At 35.7% G+C, this 13,624-nt stretch overlaps 1 protein-coding gene across 4 annotated transcripts in view; it reads left to right on the top strand.

Moving 5' to 3' along the window:
- The window catches only part of ZNF407 (zinc finger protein 407), a 332,688-nt gene that overhangs the window by 252,018 nt on the left and 67,046 nt on the right, over positions 1-13,624 (top strand). Inside the window, exon 9 of one of the 4 annotated variants that reach the window (XM_079301074.1) lies at positions 10,284-10,306. The exons of the other annotated variants lie outside the window; for them this stretch is intronic. Within the exon in view, the coding sequence (XP_079157200.1) occupies positions 10,284-10,291 (8 nt within the window). The 3' untranslated portion in view covers positions 10,292-10,306. Of the gene's footprint in view, positions 1-10,283; positions 10,307-13,624 lie in introns of those variants that run through there. 4 annotated transcript variants of the gene reach the window in all.

The raw sequence follows: 13,624 nt of genomic DNA, 5'->3' as shown, positions 1-13,624 counted from the left end.
CTGTGTGCTACCAGTAGTGCTGCAGAATCACTGAGTGCCTACAACAAAAGGTACTATTTGCTTATATTTCACAAAAAAAGTTGACATGAGCCAGAAATTATTGCATTGTATTTCACATCTAAGTCAGGGTCTAAAACCAAAACAGTGTTATTGAAATCACTGTATCCCTATTTACAAAATCCATGATGTAGCAGAGTGTTTCCTCAAGAGCCAGCAGTGTAGCTCTGCTGTGGGCATTTCTGGTGCATCTCTGTAATGCTGCCATGGTCAGGGGTGTTTGAGCTGGTGTGGAGTGGGAGATGGACAAAAGTCTTTCCAGCCCCACACAATCCTGCTCCCCATTTATAAGCCTGAACCCTTGCTCTTGTAAGCAGAGAAACACAGGGCATGAGGATACCTTACTGTGTGGTGAATAATGTGGCTGCTCTCATAGATCTGTAGAGCTGTGCCCTGGCATTTCATTCTTAGCAATTCTTTGTTGTTATTTTCTTTAGTTAATCAATTGCATTTATATTTATCTACAGTTTTCTTCAAGTGTCTCATGCCATAATACTTCATGAAATAATTTATTTAGATTTGCTTGAGCCTCCTTACCACAGTTATAAATTTGATTGCATTGCTACATTGACTGAAATGTTACAGAGCAGTTAGTTTTTATTGTTTTTGTAGGGTAAAATATGTGATTTTATTGTTCATTTTTATATCTCAGATATCATCTTTTATTAGAATTTTGAAATGTATCATCTTCAGGATAAGATTTATCCACAGTGCTAAGTACACATTTTAAAATGCTGATTATTCAGTGTGTAATTCATCTTAAAAGTCAGATTTGGGGTTGTGGTAGAGCCAGGAATGTAAGCATAATTTCTCTTGCAGTATCTTTTTCTCAAGAAACACTCATAAGAGTTACAATATCCATCCCACCCCTTCCTTTTGCTTAAGGAACGAAAGAACAACAATAACTGTCTGGAGTATTGTGTCAAGATTGCCTTATCCCTCTTCCTTTGTTCTTGGGTCAAGACATGGCAGGCAGAAGGGGAAGGTCCCATTCCTGTGTGGATATAAGTGCATATATATATACAGGGAATTATTTTTGGTAAATAAACTGTATATTTCTTATGTAGTAAGTTTAGATTTCTTGTAATTGCAACTTCAGAATTATTTGTTGATCTTGGAGTAAATACAAAATCTCAAATGTTTAAAGCTGTAATTTGTGTAACTAATACCTAATATGCTCAGATATAACTCTTTCTTCCCAGGTATTTTACTTGGGAAGGTTTAATTGCTTGAAATTCCTAAGCCCAAAGAAAGATATGTCAGTTTTCTGTGGGCAACTTACTCAAGCATTGGGTTTCAGCAGCAACTTTTGCACATTACTTCAATTCACTATGTGGTAGTTAAGCATATTTCCTTCAATTTATATCTAATGTATTGTTAATTAGGCTCACCATGTTTAAGCTGGGGTGTGGATGAGTCAGGTGATGTGTTCTGCTTCCCCTTGTGTCATCATCTTTACTTTTCTCTACAGTGCTGTGTAGTCAAGGCAATAGTGTTATGGGTAACTTATAAATTATTGACTAGTCCAGCTGATATTTACAGATGAAATATTTAAACATCACTGGCAATTTGGGAATTTTGACCCAAACAACCACATTTTATTTTTGCTGCTGGGGAGCAATTGCAATCAGTGTTCAGAGGCTTCAAATTGTCATTTACATTCCTATAGTGAAGTAGCATTACTGATAAAAGTGTGCTTTATTCCTTTTTTAGTGTCATTTGAGACAGAGAAAAGACTGGGACAGATGCTAAAGAGCTGGTTACATTTTTCAAAGAATTCAGTTATTAATTAATGCAATTCATAAACCAATCTACACAGATAAACTAACTCATTGAAACTTCATTGTGATGTGGGGAAAAAAAAAGGAGTAGCTGTAATTTTGAGGAAAATGCTTTGTATCTTTCATATCAAACTGAGACAGCAACTCCCTGTCTTAAGCATACAGTGAAAATTAACTTCTTGCCTTTGCAAAATGAATTTTCTTTGTCTGTGTTGTGTGTCTGTGCATGCCCGCATTTGTTAACAAAATCTTGGTCAGTGATGAACTTGATAAATATTGGGAAGAAGATTATTCTGATAGTAAGGCTCTCAAGATAAATGGTTGGGCTTTCAATGTCCAAAAGAAGTAGACCTTGACAGTGGAACCTATGAAATTGTCATGAGTCTCTTTAATTTCTTAGTCTCACCTTTTAAAAATTTTTAGTGTGTTTCAGGAGTAGAGAAGCAATATTATACAATTTAGAAGCAATCCAGATAATTTCAGATCTGTAGCAAGAGAGACAGGAAATGGGGTCATTAAAGAGGAATTAAAGTCCAATTCTGTAAGCATGTTACATTCTTAACTACATTGCAAATGTCCAGCCTCCTGCTGAAATTGTATTGGATCCTCAGGGTTGGATCAGTTCACACACGCATGTACTGATGAGCTCTTTCAGACTCAGGAAGGGAGCCCATGGAAGGGCCTGCAGCCAAGTCCCAGCCTCCCAAGGAACTAGTCTTCCCCTAATACAAGGCATCTTCAAAACCAACTGAGCCTATTCTACTGTGATGGAGACATATATTAATAGTGATATGCGTTGCCTTTAATGATGTGGCAAAAGGAGATGGAAATTCTGGATAGGGTTTCATCTCATAAAAGTAGTTGCTGTGTGTGTTAGGAGTACAATGGAGTAACAAGGAATAGGTGCTCTTGTATTTCAAAGAGGAGAAACAGTGTTCCCCTTACTGCTTGCTGCTGGCACAACTTGGCTGCTGATAGTATTATTCTCTAGAAGGTCTTTTCTGTAACTCCTTTATCAGACCTGCTCAGCGGCACCACCAAATCTAAAATTCCATTCTGCCCAACTGTATCATCCCATCCCTAGATTTGCTGGCCAGGTACATTAATCTCAAGCAGTATGTTTTGCAGTAAGGATTGTTGGTTAATACTGCAGCCTTCATTTGAGTGTGATACATAAGCTGTCTGATATAGCTTCTGGTAAAAACTCTGAACTTAAAAATGATGTAAAGATGAAAAGGTGTGATTCACAGTACCTCTGTTTCCTTGTGCTCTGTAGACCAATGTGCAACCACGCCCTTCACCTTAAGCAGGCAGAGTGAAGCTTTGCTTAACTTGTGCTGTTTTAGCCTTTGTACCATAGAACAGCAGACTGCACGAACAAGAGAGCCTAGATAGGCTTTTCCTTATTGTCTAAAATTCCTCAGATGTAGATAGGGCAAATGTAGAATCTGAATACCTCCTAAAACTGGGTCATTTGTTGCCAGGGGTTGGGTAAAAGGAAGGACATAGAGTATTCCAGCAGATTTTTATCATCAAGAATCATTAGCTGCAGCTGGCCTCAGCTTAAATAGCTCTGAACTTAGCCATCTTATGGTGGGAGACATTTGACCTTCATCTAGTCCAAGAAAATGAAAAAATTGGTTCGTCCTCATTCCCCATACATACTTTCTCTTCAGGACCAGGCAGGAGTTCAGCAGAGCTGACATTTGGCCTCTTCTTCCTTAATTTTAATAGTTGTCTTTGAAAGAAATTGCCAAATTATTAAATGTTTAATATCATACCACTTAAAACATATCATTTTAAAACAGTCATGTATAATATTCTTTTATGTGCATATGTAGTAAAGTGCACTTATATCTTCCTTTGTGTTTCATCATTAGCAGATATATTATAATGTCAATACATGCTATGAATGATATTTTAAACAAACCTTCTACTGACTTGGCTGTAAACTTGTGAAAAAACATTGGTTTCACCTTAAGGTTTTAATTTCCTTACGTTTAGTATAAAATCAATACTTTAAGAGTGACTAAAATAACAACCAGACAGTATTTACTGCTTTTATGCTGAACATTTCACATCAGAAGAATGTAGGAGGAGTGTCTGAGTTATAATTTAAACATTTATAACCATCATTCTACTTCATCTGAGAAAGCTTACTTTATTAGGTCTAGAATTACAATCTATGCAATTAAAGCATTTCTCAGATAAGTACTCTGAGTGGTAAGAGTTATTTTCCTGAATCTCAGATGTAGACACTTGAATCTAACAGTGTCCTTCACCATTAAAAGTCAGGAATAGTTTGTCTAATATCAATAAAAATTGGTTTAAAATTGCTGGGAAAGAATGAAAGAATTGTGTCCACTACACTGTCCTTAAAAATAACGTTAAAAGCCTGAATATGGTTATTGGAGTGTCTGTTCATAGATGTATGAGCTAGATAAAGGGCATTTTGCCATAATGTGTCAGATTATTTTGACTTCAATTTTTCATGAGGCATGTTAAGTTAAGGTAGTGCCTAATGTGAGTAATAGTGACAGAATCTGACCTTTGCATGTGATTTTTTTTTCCTTTTCTATAATGATAGTGAGCATCTGAAGTAAACCTTATATCAGGCATAAAGTGTTACTTTTTGTCATTTTTCACAGTGAACCAATTGGAGTTGGTTTTAAATCTCTTGTCTCGTGATCCATAGTCTTTCTTCTTTGTCCTGTCTTACTCTCCAAAACAGAGCATAACTAAACACTTAGGAGTGATCAGTAAACCACTTCTTTGACAAAAAGGTAGTACTACAAAGAAACAAAACAAAACGACAAGCAAAAAAATACCCCAAAAGGTAATTCGAGTTTCTGGCTACATGGTACAATTGGTGCTATACTGACTATGCCTCTAAAGCTGTAAAGATTTCATCTAGCACTGGCACATTCTTTTCCTAGATTATGAATATCAAGTTCAGAGATAAAAAAGAAGTGAAAGATTGCAACTTTGAGTGCATTTCATTTTTGCCCATTCTGGCTTGAGGAAGGCTGTCCCAGTCTGGTCTTGCTTAGTCTTGTATTTTTGTCTCATAACTTCAGGTTATTTTGTTGTGTGTCCTTGAAAGAATTCCTTTGTCTGTGTCATAAATCCTTGCCAAGCCTTTTCTGACTGCACAGGATGCACATAGGTTTTGTATTGTCATTCACGCCAACAGTACGTCCTCTAAAGCGACACTATGTTTTCATTAGTATGATATGGCAAAAATTATTTTTAAATACAGGCTGGCATTGAATTTTATATTTCACTTTTATATATGTAATGAATCTAAACCTGAACATGTAAGTATTTAGTCATGGAAGGAAGCATTATATCCAGGTTTCTAAAAGTCAAATGAAGCCAAGTGGAAATATAAACACTGTTTAGTGTTTGGCTTGATCTGGTGATGAAGTTAAAAGAGTTTTGTGAAGCAATCAAGGATTATTTAGTCAAAAAAGCAAGGCTGTAAAGTAGACAATGTCATATGAACCAATAGGTCTCTCACTCTTGCAATGCAGGCTGATACCAGAATCACCAGCACCAGCAAATTGTGCCTTTATTTGGTGATAAATTAAAGAGGCCTCCCTGAGCTCATACAAGCAGAAAGAAATGATCTCAGACGTTTGTGAGTCACACTGTGTCTGATTAAGTTAAAGGTATAGGAGATGCAGAAAACTGCTGTGTGTGGCTATTTCTGATATATTGCGTTACGGACACTGCAGCAAAGACAGACGTTGTAGGTTTGGCATACAAACACAATGTTGTTTGATCTAACCAGTGATGCTGAATTGGTCAGCAAAAAGCACCAGTGACAAACTTTCAGCTGAATATACAATTACGGAGTTGACCAACAATTTTAATGTATTTTCCAGGCAGCTGATAGTGTTTTCCATAGTCCCAGTCTGCTGAGAATGCTTCAGTTGCATTTATCATTTCAATAAAGACTAAGTAGAAATTCATATTCTGTCTTCTGTATTTTTCTTACATTTGACATACTATGAGGATGGCTCTTCTTTGCTTTAAATCGCATTATATTTCTAGAGGCACACTTTTTCAGCTCTGGGAAAGTGAGTGAAAAACTTTATAACTGGAGTTAGATCACAGTTATATCTTTCCATGACTTACTCCATTCATGCTGTTTTAAAATTGAGGACCATATTGCTCCTAGACATGGGATATGTGCTTGCATCCATTAGCTCTTCCAGGGGAGCATCAGACAAGACTTTACAGCAATACAATACTTTCTGTGTCTGGAGAACCCTTAGTAAGACATTAGAAGCAAGTAACTCAATTGTGAACTTTCTTCAACAATGTACTAGCTCCAAGTGCAACAAAGCAATTTGTTCTTTTACTTTGAGATGCTATTTCTTACTGTGTGCACTGTAGTTTCATCACTGCTGAACACATGGGAGCTGCTGCTAACTAAGTTTTTTTTAAGATGCTAGCAGATCAGTTTTGTTAATAATCATTATTAAATTTCTTATGCCCTTCTATTGGGACAACAGTAACATGGTCCATATACTTCTTTTAGAGCTTTGTGGATACTTTAATGCTTTGATGATTAATGAATTGTTGTATATCATTACTTTTTTCACAGTATTCATCGTGTGTTAGTTTGAGTTGCAAAATTTTCTTGCAATATACATTGTACTGAATGCAATAAACCTATATAATGAGATAATTGTACCTTTCATAAGTACAAATTTCACTCTTTTAGGTGTAGGAATGCTGCTATTTAAAGTGGTTGATTATTTCTCAGCAAAGCAGAAGGTATCATACCACAGTGGTATGCTGGAACAGCCTGCTGTACTACATTAATTCAGTCTGACAAGTCATTGTGGGTTTCGTTCTGGGTCTGCACAGGTTCTGTGCTTGTTTCACTTTTCAACTGAAGGTGTTTTTCTGCAGTTGTATTATGGAAACATTTCTTGATGTGGATTTACTTACAGAGGTGTAAAGGCTGTTTTTGTTTAGGTGGGCTCTTTATCAACCAAGTGTGCTGGACATTTTTAAGACCAAAGCAGCTCACTATCATGAGGATTTTATCACCATTCAAGCTCTAGAACTGATCTGGTAGCTGGACATTGCAGTGGTTTTGAGTTTGTTCCTTTGGGTTTGTTTGTTTGTTTTCCTTTTCTTCCTAATTCTTTGTAGATTATTACAAGATAAGACTTACTCTTGCAGTACTAGAGGAAATCCACGTTACAGGCTGCTTTGCACAAGCCTTTCCTCCACCTTTTTCCTTTCTTTTTAACTTGTATTTCTTGATTTCTTTTCCTGGAAAGGAGAAGCAATGCTATTTTCTCTTGAAAGGTAAGAGCTCATACCAGTTAAAAAATGAAATATAATTTTCCATATTTTTAATTTACTTATCTAAAAGTACCTACTCTTGTAGGTATGCAACCCAAGTTAATACCTTTTTGAGAGGCATTTAAAATACCATCTAGTTTGTGTTCATTGACTAAGGAATGTTGTGTTGTTTAATGCAGCAAAATAGAGAATAACCAGCAATATGTTCAATAAATCCAGTAATATTTATGAGGAACTTCTTGGTCCTGTTCTGAGTAGTCAGGAAAACCTGGGCCCATGACTTCTGTATTTTCCACTGGAGGAGAAATACTTCCAGGATATAATATTCCTGATTTAATACTTTGGGGAGTATATACAGGTTTTAAACAGGGACATTAGATGGCAGGATCAAACTGCAAAGGGTGATGTACTCTCTGGCCCTGAACAAGAGCCAGAGCAGAACACCACGTGTTCAAGGATTTCTAGTGAGGACTATGCACATACATGTTGGTTCTTCTGTTGTATTACTTTGATCTTTAATAAGAATGAGCCAGTGAGTGCCTTTTCAGGAGGTTTAGATAGGTTCATAAACAGCCTATACTTCTCCTACAAATGTTGATTTACTTTTTATTAATCTTCCAGTTAAATCTAGTTGCCTATTCCCTGTGGTTAATTGCATGGAAGAAAGGTATACTTTTGATCTAATGCTCTATTAGCTTTGCACGATTAATCAATTAAAATTCATAATTTCACATATTGTATGTAAAGTTTTAATAAAAGGGGCAATATTTCTGTAACTTTCTAGAAATGCTGGAACTCACATAAATAAAACCAGGTGTACTCTTCAGAATACTCACACTATCACAGGTTACATTTGCTACAGATTTTGGTCCTTTCCAGTAATATCCCATTTTCTGGATCAGAGGTAATGGCAATTTTCCTAATTTTGTTAATAGCACTGAATATTAACCTAGTCTCCAGACGCTGAAATTTGCAGAAACGTATATGAAAGTTTTCAGTAACAGAATCCCTAGGAGACCTGTGTTAAATGTATAGTCCAGGAGTTCATTAGATTCTAAATGTAAAACAATATTGCATGACATGAAAATCAAGGATAAATATTTTAGTCTTTCTGAATTTTTTGCTAATGCAATAAAAATTTTGCATTTCCTGTATTAACTTTATAAGTGCAATATAAATTAGCTTGACTTTAGTAGCTGCAAAAATCATGTAATAACATGTTCCTACTATGCTAATGTTTAGAACCAGTTAAGTATTTTCATTGGAGTTTGGTATTGTAGATTGATTCTTTTTCCCTGTTTGTTTGGTGGGTTTTTTTGTTGTTTTTTTTTTTTTTTTTATCTAGCAGAGAATAAAACACTCTTTAAAAAATACTGAAGTCAGTTAAAATAGGCTTACTGATTTTTATCTAGAGTATAAAGATTGTGATCAGTTTCTGGGTTGCTGCCATCAATATACATTTAGGTTATGCAGGATTTTGTCTTAATATGATCAGTCTTTATTTATGTAAAGTAGAATTCTGACACCATTGATCTGTATTATTAAAATGCATAGAGCAGCTATCATATCCTGGGCTTCTGCTGAAATATGTTTTTAATTGAAGCAGAATTGTAGCAATATATTACCAATGTGAATCTAGTTAAGAGTACAGCATTGACTGCAGTGCTTCATTGTACAGTGGGCTCTGTTTTGTGGGATTGAGAGTAGATGCTGGCATCTGTCTATGAGAGGTGCTTAATGCATGAAGTGATCATATAAAGACGATTCTGGAAGCTGTGCACTTTCAGTTGACCTGACACACGGTGTTTGTCCATGAGAAAAAAGGCTAGAGCTGTATGACTTTTGTGTTTATATTTTACATAGACAGTTAACACTATGAAAAGAGGTAGTTCATACCCATATGTAGCTTAATAGTGCCTCAGTATAGCAAATAATTCTGAGGAAGTTCTTTAACTTTGCTTTCTAGAAAAGGAAAAAAGGGGAGGAGGAAAACAGTAGCTTAAAAAACAATCTTCAGGTGAGTAAAGACACGGAAGAGAAACTGGAATTTTTTACACTTTCTCCATCTATAGTGCAAAGGGCAGGCACTGTGACTCCCTATGGTACATTTCATGGTTCTCTTGTTGCAGATTGCCTCAGAAAAAAAAAGCCAGAATGTGAGGAAACAGAATCCTTACATTTACCATTTTCATGTGCCATAAAGTGCTAAGCTGATCCAGTTCAGTTCTTACCCATGAATGTCAGTGTTCATGTACTTAGTGCACAACTAAATTATGAACATTGATTTTGGGAGCATCAATGAGACCTTAAATACAATGCAATATTTACATGATAGGAACCTTAGTTTCAATGCTAATGAGATTTAGTCATCATGACTATGTAAAGTGTGTTGAAAAGCAAACGGTAATTGAACACCTCAAAGAGAGTATATAAAAGAACTTTGGAAAAATGTGAAATCACGTTTGTGTCAACTGCTTTTCAAGAGACAAGAACAGACAGATCTCCAATACCATCGAAAGGTGGTACATTGGGAATGGACAGAAATGTGTGTGTTTTACACAGTGCAACACTGGAGCAGTGTTTCTCACTGTCACAGGCTATTATTGTTATGAGTCAGATTTAAAAAATCCTTCACCAGCTGTTTCCATTGGCTTGGGAAACTATGTTGTTCTTCTCCTGCAAATGCAAGTATTTACAGGAATATTAGTTAGGAAGGAAGAGTATGGTAGGCAATTGGCATATCTGTTATTAGACAGTCATTAGAAGCTAGCAGACTTTCTCTTTTGACCAAAAAAAATTTAATAGTATTGAATTGCTGCTGAAACTGTCAGAAATATCTGTTGTAGTCTAGATCTTGGATCAGGTGGAGAGTACTGATAAGAAATGCTCTAGTGTTTCCATTGTTCCTGGTCAGTTATCATCATCTCTTCTTCCATGTGATAGGTTTAGTTGAATTATAACTAGACAAGGTTGCATTTCATATATTGTTTTTTATTTGCAAAAAATAGCCTTCAACTCCCAAGAAAGTGAGGGATTTCAATTTTTAGGGACATATTGGTGCATAAATACTGACACATGAGCAAACAGAAATAAAAGTCAGTTTTATAACATGTTTTTCAGGCACTTAAAAGAAAATGTGGATGCCAAAGTAGAGAACAGCTTCCCTAGAGTGAATAAAATTTAGCAATGTAAGTCCAGTTGCTTTAACAAAGCATACATTCCAATACTGCAAACAGTCTAAAATTATCATCATCAGTGAGTACATTAATGAAACCTTGTTTTTCTTGTAATTTCAAACTGCAAAAACAAGTCTTTAGGGCATAATAAGATGATAGCATACGGTATCTGTTTTAATAAATGATGTTCAGAAAGGAAATACCATCGGATATTTATATCTTGAAATCTTCATTGTTACATTTTTTTTTTATTTGGTGAATGTTATTGCCCATGGTGGCCACAGTCACAGGCAGAACAGGCCTGTCTTGATGATTTAAAAAATAACCCAAAAAAAAACCACCAGAAAAAAAAAATCTCCTCTCATGTACTACTCAGTGACTCAATGTTTTCTGGCATAGGGTTATTCTGTTGACTGATTGCCACTGGATTTTATTTATGCTTTTTAATTAACAATTACAGTTTAAATATCTCATATAAATCTATGATCTGGGGGGTGGTTGTTGAACTTTATTATGTTGTTTTAGTATGCAGAAATATCACAGCATTAGATTTCAGTAGATCCCTGCTTTGTAGTGGTTACCTTTACATTTTAGAAGATCAGAAATGACTGATTCATTTTGGGTTGGCCTTTGTTCCAGTTTATGTAATTTCATTGTGGAAACTCTTCAAGAACAAGAATCTTTTCCTTTTTTCCTTTATTTTTTAAAAAAGCATATTGCAGCTAAAGACTGTTCAACTGATATAGTTTTATGGGTTATAATGAGGGAGCTTCAAATCATATTCACCTTTAATTTCTATAATATTATTGCAACAATGAATAAAGTGCTTAATTACCTTTCCAGTATGTCAGGGTCTTTTTTTTCCCTAAATATGCTATAGGAAGTAAGCACAAAGGATTTAAATAGATCTCCTTTTATACTCATCTGCTCACATAATTGATTCCCCAGTATTGAAACCTTTTTTTTTTTTAGTCTTTATACTGAAGATTTCTTTGCAAAGGTCCAGCCCCAGCAGGTTGATTACACACTTGTTACCTGTAATTCAATACAGCAGCGCCCTGTTTACAAAGTCCAGATTTCCTGGGCTGTCAGTTAGGGCAATCAGCACAAAGACCAAGTGCTTTTGGAACTAAATAAACAATGAGAAAAACATTCAGGGCTGCCAGTAACCTTCACAGGTAATTTAGCAGCCTTTGACTACAAGGCATCAGTTGCTGTAGATGTCTGGCGAATGTGAAATCTGACATTCTGCCTTGCCATGTTCTGCCACTGGGTCCGTGTGTAATCGCTCGGCCAAACCTGCGTCCTGTCACCTGCGTGCCGTGCGCCTTCCCACAGCCTCTAGGCAGTTGTTCACATTTTCAGGGTTAGGCAAATTTAAAGTCCCTCCCTCGTCCCCTCTGCCGTTCCTCTTCTGGCCAGCATCCTGGCCACTGCAATCTTTTTGATCTCTTCTGAGAAATATTTAAATACGATGAAAGAAACTGCTTGATCAGTTCTGCGTAAATTGGACTCTGTTTTTATTGCAAACAAGGAACAGAGTTATCTCTATTTTCTAGATGACCTTTAAGTACGGACAGATTACTTTATTGTTCTAAAGCTTTGGTTTTATGTATTTTTAATTTAACTTTATTTCTGATGTATTTGGTACCTTCCTTGTTGATTCGGATAATGATTAGAATAGCTATTTTAAAGACCTCTGACATATTAAAGCAGACAAAAAATATCCATTAGGAGAAGAAAACAGGGACAGATTAATCTGAGTCTATGTAAGAAAATTTTGTATCTTTTACTTCAGCAGTCAAGGCTCTTTGCAAGCAGATAAAATTGTTATCTACATAAGTTTAAAAGTGCATCTGTTAAAAAAAAAAACAAACCCACAAAAAACAAGTGTAATACTTGTAAGTTAGATGTTTATTGTCCATATAAACTACCCAAACTATCTGACAGATAAACATTTTCTTGCATGCCTGCAACATACTTGGCTCATAGAATCATGTGTTCTTTTTTAATTTTTCCTGATATAGAAATCTTTAGAGTAGACATCTTGCAAGCTGTTATAAAGAACGTATTTTTTTTAATAATTGTTGTACAAATGTAAGAAATGAAATTGTTTGAAAAAAATATGAATATCTATTATTCAGTTATGTTTTAACCAGAAACTGCTTTATTTTTGCTCTTTCACTGATGAATTTCTGAGTGCCTTGTTGTGGTCAGTCTAATAGGAGATAGCTGAAGGTGTTGTGCAATAGACATTCCCCAGTGCTTGATTCACTATCCACCCTCCAGTGCTGTCTCAAGTAACATGCTTGTGCAGCTGTAGATAGATGTGCGTCCATGATTGAATACCAAATGTATATATTTGGTATTAGTTTAGTTCTAATTATTTGGTATGTCTGACTTTGCAATAAACATACAGATTTAAATTATATATAGACATGATTTGGATTGGTATGTGGTGGTATTGGTTTTTTTTTTTCTTTTTCATTATATTGTTCTCTACAAAAATAGAGGCTGGAACACTGGCAGACCAGAAACAGTTTACTAAAAGCATAAGTAATTTAAGTGAGAAATTCCAAATTCATTTGGGGATCCCTAAATACTTGTTGGTCTTTCTGTCATCCCAGGGGAGCAGGAAAGTGGATAATAACACCATGGTTTTCATTGTGCATTAATGGGGTCAGTAACAACACTGTGAAGGCAATGATCTTACTAAGAACAAAGTATTGTGAAAATTCAACTCATTTACAATGTCTGGGCACAGCAACAATTAAGGATCCTAGTGTAGAAAGTGCTAATGTGATTTTAAGTGAAACAGGCAATTGGGCATAGCACGGTAACCTGTGGGAAGCAGCCATGTCCTGCGTGGGCTACTCATGGAAACTTAGGGAGCAGACAGTGACAACTCGGTATTTATGGTGTGTTTCACACTGGTGCAGCCATTATATGGGCAGGATGGGTTGCATTTAACTGTTTCAGCAATGGCAAAGTAGGAAAGTGCTTCTGAGGTGATACCTGCTTACTTGCAGCTCATTTAGACATTGAGCACTCACTGCAACCTGATGATAATTTATCTTTACCAGTTTTTAGGCTCATCTCAGATAATCAGTGTAATACTTTCAGTAGAGATCACTTGTAATTTTTCTATAATTATTTATTTTCTGCTACAAAATAGTCTATACTTGACAAGAACAAAGATAATTTTAAGGCCCAGATAAATACTTGATCTTCAATGGTAGCTGTGTTTATGTTATGCCTTGGAATCAGCCTTACTTAAGTGAGAAA

The sequence above is a fragment of the Erithacus rubecula genome (genome assembly GCF_903797595.1).
Source record: "Erithacus rubecula genome assembly, chromosome: 3".
In the NCBI taxonomy this organism is placed as follows: Eukaryota; Metazoa; Chordata; class Aves; order Passeriformes; family Muscicapidae; genus Erithacus; species Erithacus rubecula.
This window is presented reverse-complemented; position numbering and strand designations above follow the sequence as displayed.